Source organism: Lagenorhynchus albirostris, chromosome 7 (assembly GCF_949774975.1).
Source record: "Lagenorhynchus albirostris chromosome 7, mLagAlb1.1, whole genome shotgun sequence".
Taxonomy (NCBI): Eukaryota; Metazoa; Chordata; class Mammalia; order Artiodactyla; family Delphinidae; genus Lagenorhynchus; species Lagenorhynchus albirostris.
This window is the reverse complement of record NC_083101.1, coordinates 58363108-58386186: the sequence shown is the minus strand read 5'-3', so window position 1 is coordinate 58386186 and position 23079 is coordinate 58363108. Positions and strand designations below refer to the sequence as shown.

Genomic DNA, 23079 nt, shown 5'->3' with positions numbered 1-23079 from the left:
ATCAAGCGCTGAGTTAGCTCAATTTCTCTAACATTTTCAGTTTTCAAGTTAATTCTTTTTTTTTTAACATCGTAATTGGAGTATAATTGCTTTACAATGGTGTGTTAGTTTCTGCTTTATAACAAAGTGAATCAGCTATACATATACATATGTTCCCATATCTCTTCCCTCTTGCGTCTTCCTCCCTCCCACCCCTCTAGGTGGTCACAAAGCACCAAGCTGATCTCCCTGTGCTATGCGGCTGCTTCCCACTAGCTATCTATTTTACGTTCGGTAGTGTATATATGTCCATGCCACTCTCTATTTAAATGGCATCTCTCTCCTGCATGCAGCAGAGCAAGTGGTGTGGGGATCTGTTATTCCCCAGCTCCTACCTCAGCCTGCACCTGTGGTGCTTCTTACCTAGAAAAGAGAAAAAGCATTTTTAAGGGATGGCTAGTTGTGTTGGTTTTTTCCTTTACTCTTGTTCCCAGGAAGCTAATCAAAGAGTAACTCAGAAAGCTCTATGAGTTTCTTTTTATCTCCATTTTCTTTAGTTCAGTTATTGGGATTTTCTTTTCATTTGTACTGTACATCTATGCAGATTGTGCTAATGAATCTACAATTCATTACTCTGATGCTGCAGAGAAACCTAAGTCATCTGCGGAATGGCTCTGTTTTTAGAATATAGGCACAGGTTGTACATGGTTGGGAAGTTAAAAAATAATTACTTTTGTCCTCTCCGTTTATTTTTTTTAATATAGGAATTAGGAAGGGGCCTTCCAGATTTAGAATTACTTTTTGTCAGTAGAGTATTTAGGAATGACTAGCCTTATTTCATTTCTGTTTATCACATCGATCATAAGAATAACTAGCATCCACTGGTAGTTTAGATATTTCAAATGCATTGACTCATTTGACTCTCACAGGGGTTTTGGGTAAGGAGGTTATGAAAGTGCTGCTTGTATTTTAGGATATATATATGAGGGGACTGGGGCTCTGAGAGTTTCCTACAGACAGAGCTCCTGTCGTCATACTCTGCATTTCATTTTGACTACTTCATTGCTGAATAAAGCCCTATAATAACTGCATCCTTATTAACATAAGCTAAGTAGACCAAAACTCTGTGACTTGGCTGAAAAGGCATGCTTCAGTGGCCCAAAGTCTGCTTTATATTTCAGGGCAAAGGGCCCCCTAACCAGAAATCAGTTCCCTCTGTCAGAAGTGCTGATAAGTCCCCAACACGTGTAGCTAATCTTAGAATGCATTCAAAGACAATCCAATCGCCGCTCCCATAACCCAGCCTCCTCAGCAATGCTGAGGAATAGAAAACCAGAGAGCAGAGGACGGAGAACATCGAGAGGATGGAGGCTGGGTTCACAAGCTCTTTGAAAGGTATCCCTTCCATTAACTCATGTGGTGATGAGCTGCAGTGCCCACAGAGCAACGCACACTTCTAAAACAAATTGTCCTACATACGGTAGAAACATGGAGGGTCATTTGCCAAACTGCAGTCACATCCGGGGAAACTTTAGCAGATAATACACTGTGCCTTTGCAAGAAGCGTTAGTTTTTTCTGGTATGTTGCGAAGAGAATCCTTCATTTTGCTAGTTCTGATGCAGCTGTGGGTGGCTGCCATGGTGTAAGTGAAGGAGAAAGAAGGCCTGGGTCCCTTGAAATCAAATAAATTTTCTAGTAAGTTATTATTGGATTTCATTTTTCTCTTTTCTGTTCTCTAGTTTTGCCAGTGCCAGCAAACAAAGCCAACAGTTTTTTCTGCATTGTGGGTTGTAAAAATTACAATCTAGGTCTTAACTGGAAATTCATTGTTGTTGGAGTTTTTCTTTTTATTTGTGTATTGAAGTGGTGGAGATGTTATTTACTAAATAAAAGATAGCTTTTGTGCTCTAGTGGATCCCGAGTACTTCCATCTTACAACAGGGAATAAACTGGCTTACTAAAAAAACAATTTCTTTTTGACACAAACTTCACAAAGCACTTGCAGAGTGAAAGGAAACAAAAGTGCTGGAGTTTTGATGCCACACTGTAAGTTGGAACAGAGTCAGCCAGTGAACTGGAGGTCTATCTCCAGCTCTGTAATGCTGTAGTAGTTTGTCTTCTGGAGCCCTGGATGGCATTCTCCCTTCCCTCTGATGCTGCCTCTTACTGATTCTCGCCTCCACAATTCAAGGAAAGCTGCTTTTTCTGAATAGACTGCGTACTAGCCTAGTCCTACCCCCTCCTCTTGTTTTTGAATTTGTTTATTTGTTTATCCCACCAGGTTCTAATCAAGATTTGAAGTATCAGTCACACCAAAAAAATCTCATCTCAGCCCATCAGAGGTAGAAGCAATAGGAATCAGCTTGAACGATCATCAGAGCATGTTCCTACCTAATCTGAGAGCCACAAAGCCTCTATTTATCTTAAAATCTTCACAGAGATTTCTGAATCCAAGAAGGTTAAGAATACCACAGAGAGACATCTTATTTTAGAACTCAAAGGGACTTGAGGGAATCAATTTGTCCAACGCACCTTGTTTAGCAGATAAGCAGTCATAGGTCTGGACAAGTTGAACGGACTGCCCAAATGTCAAACAGCAACCTCCCAGCATGCTGCCCTAGACTGGAGTTCTGGTTTCCCGGTCAATTTCTCTAAAGCCTTAGCATGTGCTTAGTATTGTTCCAAGAGGCACATATGACTTACCCTCCAGTGTGGGGTGACACAAAAGTACACACTTACCCCTTATGATTACTTAATTTCACATCAATAAAATAATTCATGTACTATTTTGGGTCCTGCTTTTTTCACTTAACATCAGAGCTAAGGCCTTCATTATTAAATTTTTATAATTCTAAACACCTCTCGACAAGAGAAATCTTTTCAAATCAAATTATCTGCTGACCTGAAAAAGCTAATGCAAAGTGAGTTGTTTATTTTTTTTTAACTGGACCCACATGACCCAATTAGTTCTCATAAAATTAACAAGGGGAAATAAAAACTTATTTTAACCCAGGCATGACAAAACAGCTCAGATAGTGTATTCTTTGACATTTCAACATGCTTTCGAGGTTTTAAAGCATTTCTCAGTATGAGTTAATTATTCATCACGAATATTCTTTCAAACCTAGTAGCTTTATCTTTCCGAGGATTCCTCTCCTTTTGTTACTATTCAAACACACAGGGGAACATTATTATGAAGCCCTAAAGTGTTAATCCCATGCTTAAATGAAGCAAAATGGCATTACCCCGGCATGTTGAACTCATGATAAATTCTCAAAGTTTTTCAGACAGAAAAACAGGGGAGCCCAAACTTCATGTCCAGGCTAAGTTTTCCACTGAAAGCTGTAACTGGCAATTCCCAGTGAATAAAATGAAAGCCTAAACCTGACCCATCCCTGTTTGAATAGCTGTTTGCTATGGCTCGCTGTGCATGAAGAACACAGAAGCCCAGTTCTGCCAGTCATTCACCTCATCACAATATCTGTTAAAGCCTTGAGTTTTATAGCTCTTAGTTTGCCCAAAACACAAAGACCCAGTATAAAGCATGTAAGTAATAATTTTAAGCACCACAAGAAATAACAGTCCATTAACTGATGAAATAGACTATAACACAGGAATGGGGAATATTGTGGGGTACGATATAAAGTCAAGATCTAGCCTCAGTATTCTCACTTATAAGATTAGAATGATAAACAATTATTATTGGTGTTGGAACTGTTTACGTGACTTATTAATTGGAGAATACACATGAAACAATACATAGGAAATCATGAAAACTTACTTTTATAAATGAAGTAAAGCCACGGATGCCTAGGAAGAGCAAGTTTTAGATCTAAGCTGTTTCTCTTGGACAATGACATTAAGACCAACTGTCCAAGAGACAATCCTACAGCAGGGCCAATCCTAAGATTTTGCCTATGATGAGCTTCAGACATGTTTTTTATGCTCTTGTTATTTTAATAACTCCTGCCCCTCAGAAAAAAAAAAAAAAAGGCAAGGCACACCATTACCATAGTTTTGGACAAAAGTCTCCTTGACTCCAAGAAATAAAAGGAATCAGCTAATTTATAGTAATCCTGTATTCTTTCAGTTCTGCATTTTAACTTAGATTTCTATTCATCATAGCCCCAGAAGAATTCAATGAATTCTCACACACTTCTCTTGGATCAGTACTGCATGCTGATTAGTGTCGCATTAGTGGAAAGCCAGCATAGTATTTTTTTTTTCATTGGGATTGATTGAAAATTTGTTCTAAATATATCGCATTGAAAATTGAGGTCCCATCTACTTGAAATACACTGCTCTTTAATTTCAGATTCTGATATGGGGTTAATATTTCTTAGAAGGGCAAGCCACCACCATTTCTCAGATCTTTTCTCATTCCTCTTTCTACACAGCTTGTTATGTTGGGTTGTATGAATATAGGACACATTAGGCCTTAGAGCTTCTAGAGAACATAGCCATCTCTCACATCTCCACATTGCAAAAGACATATGAGAGAACTCACTGGAAGTGTCTTTTTGCCAGAGTGTGTAAAGGGATTTGCCAGGAGGCTTTTATTCCAGGTACTACCTCCTTACAGACAAGTGTCAAAATAGAAGAGGAGCCTCACACTATTTTCAGGATATAAATTTGAGCCTAACAATTAGCTCTCCTAGGTATTGAATTATTGTTTTCAATTCTCTTCTTTCCAGAATATCAAGTCCCAAATTCTTAAAGTATTTGGTGATACAGTATGGATCCCAGGTGCCTAATAGTTTTCAGGCAGAATTTTTGTATTTTTATCCCTGGAAAATGCAACCATTATTCAGTATCAACCTATTCCCCCTAAAATATAACGACTTATTGTTCAAACTTGAGCAATATGTCAAAAACCAATTCATTACATAATAACTGATTAAAATTTATGCAAGAGTATAGGATAGTTCTGATTCCCCTCCTTTAGATATGAGTCTCACACCCACCTCCTCTGTCCTCAGATGTGTTGTTCAGACACATTTGTTATCATCCTTGATGAGAGAAAAATGGCATAGTGCCCAGCTGATGCATTTTCTGAGTCATTAAACCAGATTTCTCCATTTTTGAGTTTTCTTGGAAAAAAGTTTTCTGTATTTTGGTAGCGGAGTGAGGCTCTTAGCCAGAATTCTTTCTATCAATTCTTTAATGTTAACTGCTAAATTAAATTATTTAAAGTGGGCTTTTCCTGTATTATAATATAGACTCATTGGTGGCTCAGAACCAAATCCTGTGGACATGTAGATGTGCGTGCTTCCCCAGTGGTTGTAACCTGAGGACTTTATTTAAACTGTCCTCTGAATCTACAGTAATTTGGTGTCAGGGAGGAATAGGATCTTTATCAACAAAGGGCTGCCAGAACCCCAACTGCTTCTTGAGTAGCTATAATAGATGAATAATGTTACAACCAACCGTGCATTTCAGTTTTTGCTCAAAAGGCTTTTCACTAATGCTGGTGGTATTCCATATCCATGTGTTCATCTTGGAGCCCAGCAGTTTCCATCTGACTTTCATTATTTTTTCTTGAGAGGATCAGTTTTACAACTGGAATCAGAAAAGCAGTCAAAGTAATTGCAAGTGGCAATCAGTGAAATAGAGTAATCTTAGCTTGGGAACATATGTTCCATTATAAAGAAAATATTCTTTTTTTTTTTTTTTAATAAATCCAAGACTAATATTTTCCCAGAGTAAGAAGGGACCATGTACAGGTTCTATTGCTACCTCCCTGTAAAGTGTTTGTTCCCCTTCAGGGATAGGCAACTCATTACCTCTGGAGGAAATCTATCCCCTTTCTGATTCTGACTTTTATTATACTGGAGATGAAATTCATCTCTCTGTAGTTACATCCTTCAGAACTGAAAGACTTGGGTCTCAACATAGTAAACTTCAACCTCTCTTCAGACACTTATGGGCAGCTCTTATCTCCAACCCCTATCTTTTTGCCAGGTTATAATATATATTCCTTTCTCATAAGGAATAGCTTTGATTTCCTTAATCATTCCAGCCACTCTTCTTGAAAGAAACTCAAACTTCACCCCTATACCCCTTTTAAAGCTGTTGTGCTGAACGAAAATTAGACTTTTAATCAGAATATCTGTATTACATTACAGCGGTGCTACTTATTAAATGTTGGAACGGAAGCACAAAATTTGTTCTTTTTGTCACTAGGGATAGCAAAGGTGAATAAAAAGATGTGGTCTAGAGGCACATAAAACAAGCAATAAGCAAGTTAACAAACAACTAAATATGTAATTTCAATGTGTAATAAGTCACATAAAGAGTTGCCAAGAGGGTTCTTAGGTCCCAGGGTATCAAGGGCAGGCCTTCTGAGATGGAGGCTGAGTGTTTTCCGATGGGAACGAGGCAGAGAGTGTTGTAGGATGTGGGAGGGTACTAAGCTAGCAATGTTTTCTAACAAAGTCAGCATCTAGAAGCAGGCCAGCATCTAGAGTTTAGAAAGCGAGGAGGTGAGTGGGACAAGATGAGTCTGGAGAAGTACAGAGTTTAGCCATTGTTTAGTCTGGAGAGGTACAGAGTGTAGCCATTGTTTAGTACAGAGTTTAGCCAGAGTGTAGCGATTGTTGAGAGTTTGGATTTTATTTAAAGTATAAGGGGAAGCCATTGTTGGCTTTGAAGAAGAGACATTACAGCGTCTGAAATATATTTTTAAAAATTGCTCTCATACTAGATAGAGAACAGACTGCAAAGGACAAAGCAGAAGCGGAACAACCAATTAGGAGGCAGTTGTCATAATCCAAGGAGAGATTTCATGTGATACAACAACCCGTTGAGGTTTAAACGAGAAGCAGTACCCTACAGAGGTTAAGACACAGATGTAGCAGACTGCCTGCCTATAATTAAACCAGACTCCACCAGCGTCAGCAAGCTCTGTGCACCTCGGTTTCCACCTCTGTGAAAGGAAGATCATGACAGAACTTCACAGAGTTGTTGTGAGGATTAAAAGAGTTTATATATGAGTTTCCTCTTAGCTAAATCTGGAAAGCATTTTTCACTGTTATGACATGTTCCACCCTATATTGCATTTACAGGCTCAGGCATTATTTTAGTTGGTTTTTGTCTGGAAACGAAGAAGAGAATGAGTGAGGAAAGTGACCAGATAATTGTTTATCCTCCTTTGCAAGCTATATTTTTCTGATGCAATGGAAAAAACAGACAGCGTGTGAGAGAAGAGGCATTCTATGGACAATTGGTTGTGTTTTTCTTTCTTTGGAGTCCACTTTGTCACATGATAAATACAGACGTTGCATTACTCTAACGTAATGGTCCCAATAAGACCTATTTTTGATCTTGTTTAAAACCCAAACTTTAATATAGTGTGACTCCTCTTAATATAACATTGTCATTAGGGCATGTCCCAGGCTGTTTCCTCTTGTGATATGTTCACCTCATTGAATAACACTCCTTGTTTTACAGGAATCCCAGGAAGTGACTATGTGAATGCCAACTACATAGATGGCTATAGGAAACAAAATGCCTATATTGCAACACAGGGATCTCTCCCCGAAACATTTGGGGACTTTTGGAGAATGATATGGGAACAACGGAGTGCCACAGTTGTTATGATGACAAAACTAGAAGAACGATCCAGGGTAAGGATGAATATCTACCTTCTCCCTTTCAAAATCTTCCCTCAGTTCCTGCATTGCATATTTTATTCTGATCAGAATCTAACGTGTCTTTAAGCTTTGACTTTGTAATAGACACTAATTGTGAATGAGCATCAACAGCTTAGATTAAACCATTCTTTAACATTCTTTTGCATCTTTCAAAAAGGAAATTCTCTCATGTTATGATGTGTGTGATCGCTAAAAGAAAAAAACAGCACTCAAAGAAGTAGACAACTTGGTTAGAAAAAATAAATATTAACTTGGACATCTTTGTAAAATCCACATTGAACAAGAACACACAGACTATGGGGGAGAATCTCACCATATGTACTTCCCAATATTTTCAACTTTTTCTTTCTCATAATCTGCGGTGTAAAATCTAAAATTCTGTGAAAGAGGCTCTTTTTAAAAATTATTCAAATTAGCATAAATTAAGTCAGGGCAGCCAAAAAAATGATGTTGGTTAATACACTGCTGAGAAAACACATAAATGTGTAGAGGGCATTTTGTTAGTTTAGCCTTCTCCAGAATGAATAGATTTTAATAATGGAGTCATTGCTTGGTAAGGTCCAAGAAAGGAGTTTTATTCATCATATGGGTCCAATATTATGGAGCATGGCACATTAGTTAAATGCTCTTGATTTGCAAAAGTAGAACATAATGGGTAAGCAGGATGCCATATTCCCAAGTGAATATGCCAAGTGAATATCGTAGCCATCTGATGAAAATCAATCTGTAACCTTGAGAATTTAAGGAACAAGTAAGTCTCTGACAGATCACTGAAGACAGCGCATACTCTCACTGTGTGGGGCCTTCGGGGCAGAGTTTGAAACCACTGGTAGAGGGCTCGTTCACTGGGGTCACAGTACTATCAAAAAGGATATTTAGACGGAAGCCAAAGCCCAGCTCCCCATTTGTTGTGTGACAGTTGAGATTTTTTCAATGTTCTCCTAAGCTCAATACATGGCAGTTTCTCTTAGCCCCAGTATGTATATGAGAGAGGAGTAGGAAGCTGCTCAGGAGATTCATAAGGGAAAAGCTCAGACTTAGGAAAATATAAAAAGTCCCAGCTGTTACCTTAAAGCTGGGAAATCAATAGATATAGTACACAACTTGTTTAGCAAACCTAAAAAGCAATCAGGTCTTTTCAAAATGTGAATTCTACAGAAATATTGAAATGTTGTCTGAAAAGAATTTAGATAAAAACTTCGATGGCTGCGAAGACGTCTCTGTGTTATACTTTACATGCAAATGCCATTCAAAATGGATGTAAATAGATCCATTATTGACTTGTACTCAGGGTAACCCCTATCTAGCAAGCCCTTGCTTTAAAAACAATCCCCCGCCCAAATAATTATTGGATATAATCGTTAATCATTCTAACAATGCCTAACATGTATTGGATACATTGATATTTTACAACAACCCATGAGATAAACACTTCTGTGATTTCCACTTTATATATGAGTAAGGCCAGGACATTCCAGAAGGTCACCTAAGCTCATTCAGTTACCAAGGTCAGAGTGAGGAACTGAAGACAGTCTGTCTCCACAACATCTGTACTTACCCACCAGGCCGTACTGTCTGTTAACACTTCTGTGAAGCGGAGACAGCTGAACTGTTATATTACAGCACACATGTAAATCCAAGCTACTCGGACTGTTCTGCCTGGAGATACTGGCTGGTAACAAGCAGTCATTTGCAAAAGCTGTTTTCAGTAAAACACACATTTTTATCTTGACACTGCAGGCCTTCATTAAGCCATGCACAGAAACTTGTTTTGAAATAACCGAATGGAATTCTGCCCCTTTTCTCCCTAATTGCTTCTAATAATAAAATTAGTTCTAACTGGCCCCACTGCCAGTGCAACATCTGATGGTAATGAGCAATTCTTGGCAGAAGGCATTGTGACTTAAATACCTACAGTTTATCTTTATGTTGCAGGCTACCTTTTTTTCCCACCTCAGACAGAGAAACTTATTTGGAAGTTACTAAATGAGCCTCTGTTTGCTCTCTTCATTAATTACTCTTTGCTCTTGCAAGTTACCTTTCTCCTTTGTTAAATGACCTGAGGAGGCCAAGTAAAGTGCTGTCTTGTGATTTTTATTCTGCGGTGGTTCAGCCTATACCCAAACTTATGACGACGTGCATAAGCCAATATTTAGAAATCTCAACCATCATCAACCTAATCATACAAATGAACCCTGATCCCCAAGGCCCCAAAAGGCATTTGTTCTCCAGTCTAGAACACTTGAGAATAAGGGACCAAATGCCCTAGAGAGAGCTAACAAAGCCCTGGTCCTTCAAATTATCTCACCCTGTCTTCATCTTCCTGCCTCACATCCTCCACTCCACCTTTCCCCTGTCCACTTGCTGTTTCCACCGAAGTCCCAGGGAGGAAGCGGAAAGCATTCCTGGATTCTCAAAACAAGAACATAGATTAAATTTTGCTATAAAAACAGTGTGGTTAGTTGTTGCTGAAATATACAGCTCCATACCTGGGGAACTTTGTGAGTTATGTGGGCTGACCTGGGGACTCAATTCCCAACAGCCAAATTCAAAGTAGACATAGGAACTAGCCTGGCTTTACTTAGAAACAGCCTGTAGTCCCTCTTATAAAGAGAGGAGGTCCAGGTAGTCTACACAAATAACCTCTCCAAGGGCTGAAGCTTGAAATTTCATTATTTGGATGAAGGCTCAGGTTCCTGAAATAATATTCATCCCCTTGGCTTGTTGAAAAAAAGAGGTGTGTGTGTGTGTGTTTGTGTGTGTGTGTGTGTGTGTGTGTGTGTGTGTGTGTGCGTAAACATTTCTGTGTATTACAAGTAGGCAGGAATACCTGTTAACTGGAGTGGGAAAGAGAAAGGAAAAGGAAAGGGAAGAGAAGATAGCATGATATTACACAGAACTCCCTGGGGACACCACCACTAGCGGAAGCTACCTGACATAGTTCCAGGTAGGGGTGCCTTGCGGTCAAATGTCTGTGTTTAGATCCCGACTTTAGTGCATACTAGCTATGAGACATTGGGCAAGCTGCGGGACCCCTCAAAGCCTCCTTTCTCCTTTTTCGATTACGTGAAAGGGTTATGGTTATTCTGAGTATTGCCTGAGACAAGGAGTGTGACACGGTGGCTCAGTGAGTCTACACTATTATTTTTTGGTTGAGATAGAGAAGTTGGAGGCTTTACCATTATAACTTCAGTCTCCCCTAAAGCTGGCTTCCAAATAATTCAATTTTTGTTCCCAAATGAAATGAGTTTGTTTCTCTATGGTTGACAATGAATCCTAACCAAACTTAGAGTCACTGCACATGGCGAAATGTGCCCACTGTCCCCAGGATGGCACAACCATGCATCCTAGTCAAGAGGAGAGTGTAGCTCAGAACATGGGGTTCTTCTGCACTTGCCTTTGACAGAGTCTCCCGAATGGAGACCCTGACACAGGGAATGTGTTAATCAGTCTACAAAAAGACCACAATAGAACATTCTGGCTGCTACTTTCACATATCTTGAAGAATACAGTATGAAAATAGTGAGTAATGTCAACAGAAGTTACATGTAGTAATAATTATCACTAAATATAATATATTCTTGATACCACATTTCCTTCTGGTTCGTTTTTTCATTCTCCTTCCTCATTCTTTTTTATTTGGTGATGCTAGGGAACTCTCCCTTTAAAACCTACCTCCTGTGTTTTCCACCCTCTTCTGTACCAAGGCTCACCCTCACCATCTCTCTGTGGTTGATACAGCAGCAGGGCTTGTAACCTTTGCTGAGTTAGAATAGTTCACTCAAGCAAAAGGATACTGGGTTCATTAGCATGTGTTAGACATTTCATTGGTCTTTAGTTAGAGAATTGACCATTTTTAGCATTTGGAGGGCTAAAGAAGCCCTTTACAAGTGTGAGGTATGGCTTAGGGCTTAAGGTGGCCATTTGAAAACTTAAGTTCTTTGATTTTTCAAATGCCATCACTCTCCCTCAAATGTGGCCTTGAAGGAATCCCAAACTTAAATCAGGAGACTATTTCCATGGTTGTACGTTCACCACTTATCAACCCTGAAGAGAAAATGTGTAAGTTGAATATTTTCTTTGAGTTTCATTAGAATGAATATATATATATATATATATATATATATATATATATATATATAAAGCTAGAAACTAGAGATTTTGAAGGTAAAGTTTGATTGCTGCCTGAAAAGGCACAGATCAGTTTAAAGCCTTGTATACTGTGTGACATGAGGTACGGTTAGTGGGTTTTATTCCACAGTTTCCATCTTTTTTGCCAAATCCTCTCAAGTTCTGCAGAGTTCATTGATTCTGCAGCGAGTCATCCTTCTGCCCCAGAATGTGGTCTCTAATTGTTTCCATGTTTCATAACATGCCAATAAGCACATGAATTGGTTTGGGCAACCACATGGAGGGAAGAAAAAGTTCGGAAAAAATGAAGCACCGGTAGGAGAGCAAAATGTATACAGCTGGGATTTCCACTCCAAGGGTGTTATTTGTGGGCAACTGGGACACATGGTTGGCAAGCCTCACTTGAAGAATTGGAGTCTCTGAGGTAGGATTTGCCAAGGTGATTCCTGGTCCAGGAAGCTCTATTATTTAGTGGGTGATTGTTCACTTTTTTTTTTTTTTCCCTTTATCTGTCTGCTTTTTGCTGTTTCTCTTCAACTTTGTTCCCCATCTCGAGGTATACAAGACAGAGGGAACGTGTACACCTACGGCTGACAAATTCTTGAGCAGCCTTGAGTAGTGTTAGAGGGTGAAATGGCTTCACCGAGGTTAAGGGATAGTTGGCTTTCACTTGTCTTCCCAGCCTGCCTTCAGTCAGTTCCCATAGTTGACACTTATTGTTGCTTCATGTCTTGCAAGTTTTATAGTGGGAGTTGATTCACTTAAAGAGCGATTATTGTGGTGGTACTTAGTGCTATAAATGTCAAGGATGGGAGTGAAATTTTGACACCCAAAAAAATGGGACATGATTTGAACTGTCATCCAACGTGGACCACACTGATTAGTGGTAAAAGCATAGAATTAGAAGTGAAGAAGTCTATACTTGTTTCCCAACTCTCTAAATCCCATCTTCTGTTCCCAAGTAGAGAACCAGACAACCCAGTTGATGGCATCCATTGCTAGAGCAGATCCAATGTTCTGTGCATCATGACTTACCTTAGGCCAGGAACAGGAAAATCCCTGCTCCAGTAAATATGGTTGTTTGTACTAATGAATGGAGGTTAGATGCTGTCAAGCCCAAAGGGACCAGGTTGGCATTAACTACACTATGGTAATAGTTTAGGGAGTTAAACTTGATGCTTGGCCAGTAGAGCACTTCTGACCTAAAGATCACTCACTCTTCCTATGTCTTCTCCATTCCTCGAATGTCACCATGGTAAATTTACCCCAACAGAGAGTGACAGTGAGCTGGAGACATAGTCACACTTGCTTCTGTGGCTGAAGGCAATTCTGGGCAAAAAAGGAGATTTTGATCAAACGTTTTCTTGTTTTTCTGTAAAACGAATCTTGAGATTCTTTTCAGATTATGAGGTCCTTTGGGGTTAAAAGTTGGCAGAATCCCGCTGAAGATTATAAATGGCAGTGTTATTGTTTTCATTGCCGTTATCGGTTTTGGAAGGCCCAGCCTTGGCCAGTGGCAGACTAATTCTTGGCCCCTCTGGTTTGTCAAGGTTCGGTAAGTTTAATGGAGAGCAAATGCTTTCCAAATGCCAGGTCTGTATCCTTTTCCAAATAGAACTGGAAGTGCCAAAGGCCTTGAACATTTAATTTCTCAAACTGCAGCCTAAAGCACTGCCTATCTAGGGCAACAGAAACTGCTTTTTCCTTAAGCAACTGTAGGGACGGCAGTGCAAACACTGCCTTTGAAGTCTGCCTGATGTATGGGATTGTTTTTGAAAAGTGGTGGATACTTAATGTATATAGGACACTGGCAACAAAAAGAATGATACTCATGTTGGCAACCTAAAGGATGTTTGGGTCCTTATCTGGCAAGTTCCACACTTTTGGTTTTCTCTTGTCAACAGACACAGTGTCAGATAAAAGAGAAAGAATCCCACCAATTTCTTAACTGTTTGTTCGCTTCCTGGATTTTCTGCCTTCTTTGTCCATCCCTCCTCCTCTATTTAGAATGGCAGTCTACAGATTCTGGCTCAAAACATTCCTATTGAAGTGAATTAAGCAACACAGCCCAAGGACTGAGCTGGACTGGGTGGGGGAGATGCAGCTGTGCTCCCAGTGACATTGTGCAAAGCCCCTCTTATTCTCCACATTCATGTTTACAGCACTCCCAGGCTGGACTGTCACTTCTAAGATTTTGAGAAGTGTGGATTAATTTCTATGCCCAGGCAAGGCAGATATTCAGCTCGTATGCACCAGTATAGTTCTACTGGGTGTTAAAATATTGAAATGTATCAGTACTGGCTGGTATACAAACATTATCTTTTTATTGAAACTTTGTCATCTAATGATATTTCTCAGTGGCAGTGACACTGGAGCATTGCTGGACCACAGGCAGCCACTAGGCAGACAAAGACAGATGCAGAGGTGCCAGTAAGGCTGCATGGAGCACCCAGCCACTGCCAGGAGTGATTGGGGCTGAGGGGCAGACTCCACAGACCCAAACCATGAGGGAAGGGTTGATAGCCAAGTGCTCTCTGGACGTGAAAGAGAGCCATTTCACACAATTTTCCTCTGGCTACAACAAAGTGCTAGACACTGGAGATATAATGGGAGAAATCATTGGAAAGTTCAGTGCAGCTCCCTCTGTTAACCCCTGGCAGACGCGTTGTCTTATTCTGTTCGGGCTACAGTGAGAGAATGCTCTAGACTGGATGGGTTATAAACAACAGAAGCTCATTTCTCACAATTCTGGAGACTGGGAAGTTTAAGATCCAGGTGCCGCTTCCTAGTTCATAGAAAACTGTCTTGTTGTATCCTCATGTGATGGAGGGGTGACAGAGCTTTTATACAGCACTAATCCCATTCTCTGAGGGCTCCACCCTCATGACCTATCACCTAGCAAAGGCCTCACCTCCTAGGGGCTTCCCTGGTGGCGCAGTGGTTGGGGGTCCGCCTACCGATGCAGGGGACGCAGGTTCGTGCCCCGGTCCGGGGGGATCCCGCATGCCACGGAGCGGCTGGGCCCGTGAGCCATGGCCGTTGAGCCTGCAGGTCCAGAGCCTGTGCTCCGCAACAGGAGAGGCCACAACAGTGAGAGGCCCGCATACTGCAAAAAAAAAAAAAAAAAAAAAGGCCCCACCTCCTAATACCATCACATAGGGGATTAGATTTCAATGAATTTTGAGGGGACACAAATATTCAGTCCATAGCATACATCAAACAAAAGGGAATATCAGGTTTTTAAATTAATAAATAGTTATGATAAATATAATAAATATATTTATTAATTATAATTTATTTATAATTTATAATTATAATTTATAATTATATATAATTATAATTTATTTATAATTATAATTTATTTAATAAATAAATATATATATAAATATAATAAATAGTTATTAATAAATAGTATGAGAAAGTGTTTGAACAGTTCAATGAACTGATAAGCAGTTTTATAATGTATAATTTGGTTTACTTAGAGAATAATATTTTTCAACTTTATGGTTTTATTTATGAAAAGCTATTTAGGCTGGTAGTCAAATGCTTTAATTTCACTCTCATTTCAAGTATTCCACTGCCCTTGATTCTCCTCTAAATAGTGGTCTGCAAAGAGAAAATGAAAAGGGGAAATACACAAACTAGGTAGTTTTGCCGTTTGAAAATAGATATGGCTAAATATTGATATTGGTTCAGTGGAGAGAATGACACTATTACTGCAAGAGAAGAGAATCATTGAGATGATATCTCCTTATTTTGGAAAAAACAGTTCAGCATGTAATTCTTGTGTCCACTAAAATATATCCTAATATTTATCTGAAACTTTCATTATATCCTCCCTTATTAAATGTGTTGATAGTTGTGTGTTAACATTTCCTTTTTCCCTATATTCACCCTGATTTGCATTATCTAATGTTAACATACTGGCCACTCCTTATAGAAGAATCCTCTGCCCAAATGTACTAAATACTGATTTCCAGCCATTCTCAACAATAGTTATGGTTTTCCAGGTATCATTTATTGTCCATTCTAAATCCTTCCTTGGTTAAATAACCTGGCCCTAGGCAAGCTTTTCCAAATAACATGTGGCAAATGCATTTTGGTTCAGTGATGCTGGGACCCTTTGGAGGTATTGGTTTGTTGCATTTAGAATTCTGATGCTTCGCCATGCTGCCATGCTCAATAAGGCTTTGTTAAATTGAAATGAGGAGCTTTTGTTTTCATAAAGTTTTAGGCTATTTAAAAATAAGCCAACCTAGACCACAGTATAGTTGATTATAAAGTTGGCTTGCACGTGTTGAGTGCTCATGACGTGCCAGGCCATGTCCAAGATAAGCCATGTGGAAGTAAAAATGGAACTAGAAGGAGAGCATTTCCCCCTAAGCACAGTCAGCAGACCTGCTGGATCAAATCCTACAAGATAGGGCTTCCCTGGTGGCGCAGTGGTTGAGAGTCTGCCTGCCGATGCAGGGGACGTGGGTTCATGCCCTGGTCTGGGAAGATCCCACATGCCGCGGAGCGGCTGGGCTCGTGAGCCATGGCCGCTGAGCCTGCGCGTCCGGAGCCTGTGCTCCGCAACGGGAGAGGCCACAACAGTGAGAGGCCCACGTACCGCGAAAAAAAAAAAATCTCCCCCAAATTCAGCCAGGAATCTGAACTGTCTCATTCAGTTTAGGCCTCAAGTAGAGTTACTGGGCAATGTTTCTAAACCACAGCCTGGGTAGTGAGTTCTGTTCCTCTCCTTTTCTACCTCAGAGTCTAGTACATTCTCTTCTCACAGCAGACTGGGGTCCAGGTGCATTAAGGGAGTTGTTTGCAATCTCACAACTACCTACTTGAAAAAACAGGAAATGTAAACACACCTCCATATTTAGTCAGTAAGCCTGATGGATTGGGGGCAGGACTGTGTTTTTCACTACGACCGTCCCCATAGCCACTCACACTTTACCGTCCATCTAGAACATCCTAAATACATATCTGCTGGGATTAATAACATATTCATTTTTTCCCATTCAGAATGTTTATAACAACCACCACAAAAAAATTGAGAACATAGTCTACTTAATAGTTAATAACAACTATTCCCATTGGATACCTATTTGTGTTGGCCATTGGGTTCAGAGTTTCAGGTGCAAGATTTCTGAGCCTTACAATAGCCCTGTCATGCTGGAGATAATCATTCCCATTTTATAGAAGAGGCCACAAGGCTTTGATCCTGGAAATAGAGAAGCAGCTTACTAGCCAGCCAGTGAGACTGCCTGACCTTCCATGAATCAGTCCTGAAGGCCTCTTGTAGTCACTTCAGAATCACATAAGAAAAGACAGAAATCAGTATTTTTACTCACTAGCTCTGGCCTTCTCGTTCTATATACCCAAAGGGGAGCATCCTACACGTCTCAGTTCTCACACTCAGCTCTACGAATGAAGCCTAACAAGTAGGAACTCTCTAGAAATACCTTCTGAGGTTTTTCTCCCAGGAAAAAAATGGTGGGGGAGGGGAGTGGTTATGGTAAAAAAAAACATCTCAAGAGAGGAGAATGGAGCTAGTTCATTTGCATAACTGATTAGAAAGAAATAACTTCTATTATTTTCCCGCATCCTTTTAAATTTTTTCCTCACTAGACTTCTGACTCGCTCTCTCTAACATTAAAATCAGAAATTATTTGTTTAGTGTACGGCTAAAAACGAAAGGCTTAAAGGAGTATTTGTCAGTAAGTCCAAGCCTTTAAATTTAGCCCTGAGAACTTGGGTGAAACCTCTGCAGGCTACTCAGAGAACGAGGTGGAGTGAAGAAGGGCCGGGGTCCTCGCTACTGAAGGGAAGAATGTGTCGCTGTAGCTGTTCAGATAGCTCAGGGAGCGCTTCTAATCCCACTGCTGAGACTGTATGTGTGCATGTGTGCAGGCATTAGAACGTTTATTTTTTCATAAACTCCCCTTGCGAAATATTTCCTGAGAGAAAACGGCAATGTTTAAATATATTGGCTTCTTAAAAAATGGCTCCTAGTTTCTACAGTTGCACTTAAAACATTTTAGAGGATTTCTTTTAGTCAAGAGTAAGGTTACAGTACATTATTTAAAATGAGTACAAGAACTTTTGTTTTATTCTTTTAGCTAAAAATGTTCATAATATTTACTCCTTATAGTAATGTTTTGTGGTAATTTTTTTTCCTAAAGACGTCAGAGTCTAAGCCAAAAATAGTTGCAGTTCTCAAACTTATTACTAGAAGTATGAGAATAATTAGTATAAATTTAAGTTTTCCTACATCTTAGGTATGGAGTGGATTTGTAGATGGAAAGTCACTCAATAATGGGGTCATTTTTCCAGAGGTCACATAAAGGCTGGCTTATGGTTCTTCTTTTCCTTTTCCTTACCTCACCAAAAGGTCTGAGGATAACCAATTCCCAGCTTTGAAACATAGTAACATTGAATTGGGTTCCGTACACTGTACTGACCTTCTAGTTCATTTTGTTGCATTAATTTGCCCGCCATAGCGGTGTTTGTCCTCGTGGGATTTGACCTGCTGGTTTTGATTTGAAAGGGTTGATGTCCAGCTGAAACTGTTAAATAATGAGTTTGAGTTTCTCTCTTGCTTCCTGAACTCAGTACGTTGCTGGCATCCCTTCAATGCTGCGATAAGAGGCCTCCAAGGTTTCTTTTGTCTTTTGCAGCGAGACATCAACTTGACATCTATTTCATGGTTTAAAACGGAGCCTTTGACTTAATTTATGTGATTTTTTTTCCATCTGAATTATGGCTACTTAAGTAGTGTTGGCTCTATTAGGGTAGTAGCCTTTGCTAAGTTTGTCCAGATGCGACTTGGGTTTTAATGGATGGCCAGAGGACATATAGAGGTACCCAACCCTGGTCTTGCTACATCAATATTCTCCTTAAAGAACTGTCTTTCCCTTGTGTTATTTTTAACTTAGAACATATGACAGAAATATAAAACAGAATTGGCTTCAATTAAGAAATACTCCCATTTTTTTTTCTTTTAATGTGATATAGAAAGGGTAAATATATTTTGATCTATGGTCTTACTAGAAAATACAGTGATGTCTTTGCTATTTTTCATTACTCTTTTTAATGCCCAAAGGACACATTCAGTAAATTTGAGGCTTACTGCAGACTTGGAATTATTCTTTGTTGAATGTTGAACTAATTGGGTTGAAAACTTTTTATGCGCTTTTGTTGTTCAACTCCACATAATAATTGTAGATTATTCATCTGAAATGAATGGATTTTTAAGTATTTACACTTTGCCACTGCTAGCGTGTGACCCTCTGAGACTTTTTAAAGAACAGACAGCTCTTTTCCCCCTAGACTTTACAGATTTAATTTGGTTTTGATACACATACCATTTATCTTACATTAAAAAATTCCATGTTGTCTGTTATACTTCGATAGATTTACAAATTATTTCTCCTTTTCTTTAAACAAGCATATTTGGAGATGGTGATAGCTCAAGATGAAATAGGTTGTGCCTTTTAAACCTTAACTATCTCACCATGTCATTTAAGTGCCTAAGTGTAACCTTTCTGAAATGATTCTTAATGTCTATCTCAGACAAATTTGTGTTTTCTTTTCAAGTACTCTGAAGTTTCAAATACCTCTCTCCTTATTTTACTCAGTGACAATCTGCAATTTATTTCTCTCCAGGAAAATTGAATCTGTTACTGCTTAGTATTCCTACCAGTTTGAAAAATGTGGTTTACATTGGCATCAGAGCAGCAATTTACATATATTGGGATAACAAGAATGCACGCCAGAAAAAGATTAACATAAAACGAAATGCGGAAAAGCTGTTTTCCTTCAACAGCAACTCAAAGTAAAACTAATAGAGAAATTGATGAGGATCTGCCCTGAATGTGTCACTTGTTTCTTCTAGGTGAAGTGTGACCAGTATTGGCCCAGTAGAGGCACAGAAACCCATGGGCTTGTCCAAGTGACGCTGCTAGATACCGTGGAGCTGGCCACGTATTGTGTTCGAACGTTTGCACTTTACAAGGTTTGCTTTTTATTTTTTTCCCTCCCTTTCCCCTTTCCATTATTTAAAGAAAGCTTCTTTTGAAAAATCGAATATCTCAGGGCTTTGCTTAAATCTTGATTCTACTGGCAACAATGAAGAATGAAATAATTCTTCCACTATCGCTCAGCAGTTTTTCTCCTTGTCTGGAGATGTATCAGTAAATATGGAACTCTTGCTCTGAATGAAAGTCTCAGCAAATGAAGAATAGGTGAAGAAGAACTAGTTCTTTCTGTAAAATGTAACAGGAGTGCTCTTGATAGTTAAACCTGAAAAATGAATGCTTCTCACCTAGGAATTTTGTCTTCCTGAGCAAATATTTGTCATTTACAAATTGCTTGAGGTTTATAACTCCAGAGTGTGTCTTCCCAAAGGATATAGGGTGGGGGAAGGAATTAAGATAGTACATGTTTGTGTTACCTCTTGCATGTTATTATTCATCATTACAACCTGAGGGTAGGAACACAGAATTTCAGCCAGTGTTCCTACTTCACAGAATGGTTCAAGTGAGAAGAGAGAAGTAAGACAATTCCAGTTCACCGCCTGGCCTGATCACGGTGTTCCAGAGCACCCAACACCTTTTCTAGCTTTCTTACGGAGAGTCAAAACCTGTAACCCTCCCGATGCAGGTCCGATGGTTGTGCACTGCAGGTAAGAACCTCTGAGAGCATTTTTCTCACAGTCAGAAGGTTTGTGGGGAGACAGAAAACCGAAGGATGCCTCACTGGATATTCTATTTCCAACCTCTTGATACTCTGGGATAGCAACTGCCTTTGTAAAGAATACAGGTAGTCTTTTTTGGTCAAAGGAGGCCTCTACTAACATTAATAGGAAGGATTTGATACAGTGCATACCCGCCCTGGGAGATAAAGGCAACTATGATCCATGGTATTTTCTCTTTAGAGCAAAACTAAATATATTCTTTCAAAAAATAATATATGTATGAATTGTTTGACAGGCTCTTGTGGGCTGGGCTGATACAACCTTTTTACTATTTATAGGGAAAAAGTGCTGAACAAAACATTGATAATATTGTAAACATACAAGCTTAGAGAGATAATTTCTTACTGCATATTAGTATTCTCAAGTCACATATAGAAAATATACTATTTTGAGCTTTAAAATTTTATTTAATAAAATATATACAAAGATCTATAGTTCGGAAGAATTTATTTTATGTACTTGGAGGTAATGAACCCATATTTCCCTTGAAATGTATAATTTATTATTTTGTACTTTTAATTCTAACATTCTCTATATCATCGCTCAGATTCTACTATATGTAAGTGTTCATACATGTTTAATACTAAACTGATTTCTTGTAGTTTCCTGGATTCCTCTCAAGTATCATTACTAACAGATTATTAAAGATATCTAGTCAGATTCTGTTTATTGCTATATAAATTACGGTTCATGTAACTTCATAAGACTTTTTTGTAACCTAAGTAATTCAAATATGAGAGAACACGGCTTCTTGCACAGATAAGTAAATTTATAGTTTGGAAGTACATAAAAGAGGAAAGGAAGCATCTATCATAAACCACTTCTATCATTACTTAATAGTATAACTTTCATTCACATCCCATATTATACTATAGCATAATGTAGTAGATCTTAGAAATAGGGTCTATTTTTATAAAAACTTGGGGACAATGGATGGATCAGAATAAAAGCAATAAAATTCACCTGACTAATCCATGCTAGAGGGGTAATTGTTAAACAATGGCCTGGCAAATTCCAAGCAAGATAATGTTTAATTTCTCTTTGCCAGCATTTTTCCCCAACAAAAACGAATAATAACATTACCTTATATTCATTGAGTATTTTACAAATTCCAAAGAACTCCCCCACGCTTTACCATGTTTGATGTTCTTAACAATATGTCAGGTTGAGAAGAGAACATAAGAGAGGCTACAGGGTTTGATTCAAGTAAGATAGCTAAGAAGTTGGAGGTACAGTCAGCCTCACCTTATAATCAAGTTCTTGCTCCTCTTTAATCAGGACAGGGGCCTTTGAGGACCTGCCACTATGTTGCAGTTTTCTGCATGATTCTGAACCAGTATAAATTATTGTTATTAACTTGAGCAAATTATTATTAATTGAGCAAATACTTTTGCATCATGAAATCAGATTTCTGGTTGGTTTCAGCAGGCAGTCTGTGTACTCTGTTATACATCTTTGCAGACCTCAAAGAGCCACTGAACCTGGTTACATGGTGCCCCTGCTCAGCACAAAATCAACTTGATTGTGAAGTTCACACATGAAATGGTTTCAGATGGAGTTTGGGCATAGGAGAGAACACGGAGAGTTTGGCCTAACTCAAGAAATGTTGCCTTCATATGCCTACCGGCAAAAATGCAATTCACGCAGATGCATACATGCATATACACAGATGTATGTGTGTTTATGTACATACATACAAACACATATACATTATATATATATAAAATAATAGGAACAAAAATTAGGGAAACCTAACTTGGAAGTTTTCATTGAAAAGAAGTGTTATGATATTTGCACTGTATTTTGAAATATAGTACGTTCCCTCTTTCAAAATGTGCTTCCCACTTCTATAAATGAAAGTGGAGGCCCTGGAAAACTAAAATAAATAGAATGATAATTTTAAAAATTCAGTTTACCCTCTGTTGATCATAAGCAAGGTATAAGGCTTTATGATAGGTACTTGGAGGGCTCCAAAACACTTAGCAAGCAAGTAGGAGAGATAAGATAGCTATAATGCCTTATTTTGAGAAAATACATACTCTCCCCCCCAACACACACCCCGATGTTATGTTAAGCCACCTGGACTCGCCTCTGAGAGATACAGACAACTCAGGAGAAATAAAGAAACAGAGATTAATGTGGAGAGCTAATAGCTGCTGACATTTGGAAGTGCTATGCCTGAGGCTCCAGAGAAGCTAGTATTGAAACAAACAACAGAAGAGTTGGTATATTGGTGGAAGAAATTTGTTAGCCACTTTGAAACAGTGAAGGAAAGATGCAGCATAAGCTGAGCTCTGGGAAACGATCTGTGTTCATCCAAAGGTAACCTCACATGTCTGATAAGAAATCTTGGTCTCTTTGAGAGAGGCCGCATCCACACTGCGAACTTCCAAAGCATCCCGAATCTCTGACTTGGTTACCAGTATGTTAAAACCCAAGAGCATAATTTTTCTGACAGAGTGGCAGTGGACAGTCATTTGAGATAACAACTGCTCCTGTGGTATCCCAGAAATGCTGGTTTAAAAATCATCTCTAAGCAGGAAGGAAAGTATGCAGAAAGTGACACT

General features: G+C 39.1%; 1 protein-coding gene across 1 annotated transcript in view; it reads left to right on the top strand.

The window, feature by feature from the left end:
• The window catches only part of PTPRD (protein tyrosine phosphatase receptor type D), a 523277-nt gene that overhangs the window by 457909 nt on the left and 42289 nt on the right, over positions 1-23079 (top strand). The window contains exons 26-28 of the mRNA XM_060153475.1: positions 7430-7605; positions 19652-19771; positions 20286-20440. Of these exons, the coding sequence (XP_060009458.1) occupies positions 7430-7605; positions 19652-19771; positions 20286-20440 (451 nt within the window). The remainder of the gene's footprint in view (positions 1-7429; positions 7606-19651; positions 19772-20285; positions 20441-23079) is intronic.